The sequence below is a fragment of the Charadrius vociferus genome, unplaced genomic scaffold (assembly GCF_000708025.1).
Source record: "Charadrius vociferus isolate BGI_N301 unplaced genomic scaffold, ASM70802v2 scaffold549, whole genome shotgun sequence".
NCBI classification, from domain to species: Eukaryota; Metazoa; Chordata; class Aves; order Charadriiformes; family Charadriidae; genus Charadrius; species Charadrius vociferus.
In genome coordinates, this window is record NW_009650103.1 from 4,627,118 (window position 1) to 4,631,492 (window position 4,375).

The 4,375-nt window shown below is 52.0% G+C and overlaps 1 protein-coding gene across 1 annotated transcript in view; it reads right to left on the reverse strand.

Annotated features, from left to right (window-relative positions):
- NR6A1 (nuclear receptor subfamily 6, group A, member 1) overlaps window positions 1–2,083 on the reverse strand; it is an 18,992-nt gene extending 16,909 nt beyond the window's left edge. The window contains exons 1-2 of the mRNA XM_009892284.1: window positions 2,080–2,083; window positions 1,378–1,608 (exon numbers count right to left, since the gene is read on the reverse strand). Of these exons, the coding sequence (XP_009890586.1) occupies window positions 1,378–1,608; window positions 2,080–2,083 (235 nt within the window). The remainder of the gene's footprint in view (window positions 1–1,377; window positions 1,609–2,079) is intronic.
- Window positions 2,084–4,375: the final 2,292 nt, after the last annotated feature.

The window sequence follows — 4,375 nt, forward strand, 5'->3', positions numbered from 1 at the left end:
GGGAAGGGGAAGGGGAAGGGGGAAGGGAAAGGGAGAAGGGGAAGGGAGAAGGGGAAGGGGACGGGGAAAGGGGGCCAGCTGCCCCACTGGGCTCGGAGGACAGCAGGGAGAGGGATGGGAGCGCTTAGAAAGATGTCACCGATACAGCCCTGGCGACACGCGCCGAGAGGATCAGGCTGCAGACGCTGGAGAGAAGAGGGGAACCCATCCCGCAGCCCTGGACACCCTCTTCGGGGGGAAAGTTACCGGGATCTCGCCCACCTTCCCCGTCAACGAAAGCTCCCAACGGTAATTTGTAATCAAAGCAGCCAGGGGATAAGCTTCCCCCGTCTCAGCTCCAAGATGCATTTTCTAAGGAAGATCCCGGTGGATTTGCAGTAAATTTATGGAAGTTTCAGTGCTCTTGACAGGCGGCTTTCATATGAACGATGACACTGAAGGCAGCAATACCCGCATTTAAAAAACATGAGATGACACTTCGGTTTGCGTGGCGAGGAAGGGGTCCGTCATCCCCCCCCTTCGACAAAGGCAACTTTGCGCTGACTCCCGTCTGCCACCATGAAACCAAGAAATCTCTGCTTTTAATGGGTAACAACATTTCCAGAGATTTAAAAAGTCAAAAGATTGGCATGAAGAGTAGAGACATGACACTGAAATAAATCCCAGTCTATTTTTTATCATTAATTTCTGAGCTACTTAAGATTTTCCATCCTGGCGATAACAGCATAGCATTCCATCACCCCTGCACACGTGGGGACTGAGAGGTGGCTGTCCCTAACCCAGATCACGCTTGTCTCCTCAGTGACCTCGTACCTGGCAGAACCACCTTCAGTGTTCCCCAGCTCCACACACCGCTGCCGGTGTCATCCCGAAGAGCCGGGCGGCAAGGGACAGCCCACACACCTTATCACCGAGTGGCAGCGGCAGGTCTAAGCTCCCACCACAATGAACAGGTAAAGTCTGACTCAGAGCTCTCGGGACTTTAAAAGCCTATTTAAATGCATGCATTTTTGCCACAATAGTATATTGAAGCATAGAAATAGTGACCACCTTGCTCAGGATAAACGTGAGGACAGATCCACCAGGAAGGACAGTAACAAACTGTTACCCTCCCTGAAAATAGGGATCACAACCATCAGTTCTCCAAATATTTATATGTGCTTTCAATTCTTATAGATTCTTCCTGCAATACAGTAACAAAGCAGTTCAGGAAGAATTTTTTTATCCGTGCGGAGTTTTACTGAAGTTCACCTCTTCTTGTCAAGAATTTGAGAGGCAGAACCACCATACAAGATGGCAGCTGAGGAAGGGTAGCATGCATTTCTAACACCGGCCCCAACCTGTACCTCCACCAGGAAAAAGCCCACTTTTATTTACCTTTTCGGTTCATTCCCATCTGGAGGCATTTGAGCAGCCGGCAGTACTGGCATCTGTTGCGTTGTTTGCGTGACATGACGCAGTTCTTGTCTCGACTGCATCTGTAAACCCGCTTGTTGCAGATGCTCCTTTTGAAGAACCCCTTGCAGCCCTCGCAGGAGATGATCCCATAGTGCAGCCCCGTAGCTCTGTCCCCGCAGATCAGGCAGGTTCGCTGATCTACCCGCTCATCTGCAAGAGAAGAGGAAAGACTTAGTGGTCAACAAAATGCCTCACCCAGTGATCGGGAACTCTCCCAAGGGGACTGGGTAAGTCTTGGCACCCCATGGCATGCCCAGACGGATGTGGCATGGGTGCTCACCCAGAAGCACTAGTCCCAGCAGCCCGGCACAGCCCAGCCAGAGATGTCACCGGCACGAGGCTCCCCACCGCCTTTACTCGGCCAACAGAGCATGGCATGCAGCTCTGGAGCTTCACAGGCCTGCCACAAATCCAGTTCCACAGCCACCAATAAAGTCATTCAATTCAACACATTCACAGAATATCAAGTGCAGAAATTCTCAACAGTGGCAAGAAGAACGAAGAAAAGTAAAACCCAAGTTTGGTTAAAAACCAACCTCTTAGAAATGCCCTTAGTCACACAATTTATCAGAAATGGAAGTAGTTTGGGAAACAAAGTACCATTTATATCGTGAGGAGCACACATTATGGTGTTAAGAGGCCACACTGCTGCAGTACCAGCCTCTGCCACGAAACAGGGTCTCCTCCCTCCATGGGCAGGAGGTCAAACCCATCATCTGGGAGCCAAACAAGTCCCCGAGCAGCTTCCCTGGTGCTACCTTATGTGTTCCCTCAACGAAGGACAGAGATGAGAGCAAGGAAATGGACGATGTTTCCTCATCAGCGTGGCACAAGCATGCTGCACTGCCCCAGAAGTTTGTTCCCAATATACAGGTTTTTCTCTGAACATTGCTCTCAGTGGACGGTGGTGCTGGCACCCACTGCGGGCACGCAGGAGGAAAACCCTTGAATCTCTGCAAGGTCAGGTTTGACAAAAGAGGCGCCCGCCTGCCAGTCTCGCGTGGCTCCATCGCACAGCGCTGGGGAGCAGTGGCGCATGGCTGCGTGGGGAGGCTCCATCTTCCGCTTTCCCAGTGCTGGGACAGGACCCTTGGAGTCGGGGCGAGAGCGCAGCTCTCCCCGGCAGCCACCATCCAACTTCGTGCTGTCGTTAGCAGAGGAACAGAAACCCTGAGGGGAAAAAGGGTCGACAGTGCCTTCCCTCAACCGCACAGACCAGGGCATGCAAATACAGACATCGTGCTGGGCAGAGAGCAATGAACAGAAAATACTGTCACACCTCGCATGTTCCAGGGGACAGGCAGAGGGACCCGGCCACCTCCTGCAGCTCCAGCAACACCAGCAAAAGCCTCACAGCACAACTCACCCCCCAGAACCCAAATGAATGACGTTATTCGTTCTTACAGAAATGACTGTACAGTTAAGCCACAATGACATGATTTTACTGTTCCTTTTCCAAATCTTCGGAAGGCCAGATGGCTAAAGGTCAGATGGCTAAAAATGTAAGCTGTAGGGCTCCCAGCAACAGGAGCCAGCACATTAAATTCAGTATCTTAAGACTCTTAACATTGCCTCTGAGACACAGCTCAGCCAGAACCTGCGAGCAGGCAGTGATCTCCGCTGACACAACCTCAAACGGAATGGAAAAAGTTAACCCAAATGGATCCTCATCACCTTGCATCTGCAGGGAAGCCCAAACCTTGCTTCATGTTAACAGTCAGGTGCACTTAAAATAATGCCAGCAAGTTGCACCAGAAGCTTTTCCTGCAGCAGATGTTTAGCACAGGCAAACAGCTTAACCCCTGGCGCGCCAGGCCAATCTGCCTTCCCCCGCCCCGGTGCCTTAACCCGTTAACATCCCGAGAGCTGCGAACAGCGCTGCACTTCGAAGATGGGCACTGTTCAAGCGCCTTCAGGGGTACGCACAAATCTGCAGTATACTTCATGGGGTCGCTTTCCCAAATGTCACATAATCACTACCCAGATGATTAGGTCACCCTAGCTGAGCGAGGCGGAGGCACCGAGGAACAGAAAGGGCATCACTTTGGTTTGGAGCAACAGGACTTGAGGAACCACACTTCTGTCGTTCACTGTCACGCATTTCCTATGGATCCTGGTTAAACCAGATCATTTTTGGTATTTCTTGGATTGAACGCGCAACCATGCAATCTCCAATGGGCAGAAATACCCACAGCTAAAGCAGGACCCAGGAGGTGGCAACTCCCTGGGGAGGGATGCTGCAGGCGGTTCTCTGCGAGCCTCGGGTACCCAGAGTTTAACTTCAGTGTCTCAGTACTTTCCCTCTGGAGCTTGTATGACACAGACTTAATCACGTTTAGTCAAAGGCAAGCTGCTTGGGAGACACAAGAAGTGCACACGCTTTCCAGAACCCGCCTTTGAGCCAAGCTGCTCACTCCTCTGCTGCAGGAGCCAATACGATGGCTGTAATTCAAATTAAGCGGGAAATCAGGAGTGTGTGGCAGTGCTCGGGGGAAACACCACAAAGCAGTCAAAGTTGTCTCATGGGAAGGGGAAGGTGGGACAGCCCAGACCATGCAGTGGTTCAGACCGCTGGCGAGGAGAGAAACCAGAACAGCTTTTCTCCTCCTCCGAGACAGCCACGAGCTGCAGAGCAATGGCGCTCAAGGGCCACTGCTCCTTTAGGTCCATCCAGGTGACAGGAGCAGGAGAGAGTGACCCACACGACACCCTTAGACCTCAGCAGGGACAAAAGCTCCTTCCAGACAGCACCCAGTGACCACAATGGCAACTTGTCCTGGTGATGAGGGAATTAGAGTGATGCTCTGGCCTGGGCGGCAGAGGGTCACACCATGTCAGAGATGACAGGTCTCAATGGGTAGAGGAAAGTGGTTGAGAAGGAAAATAACGAGAGGTGGGGAGAGGGCAGTAAGAGAAG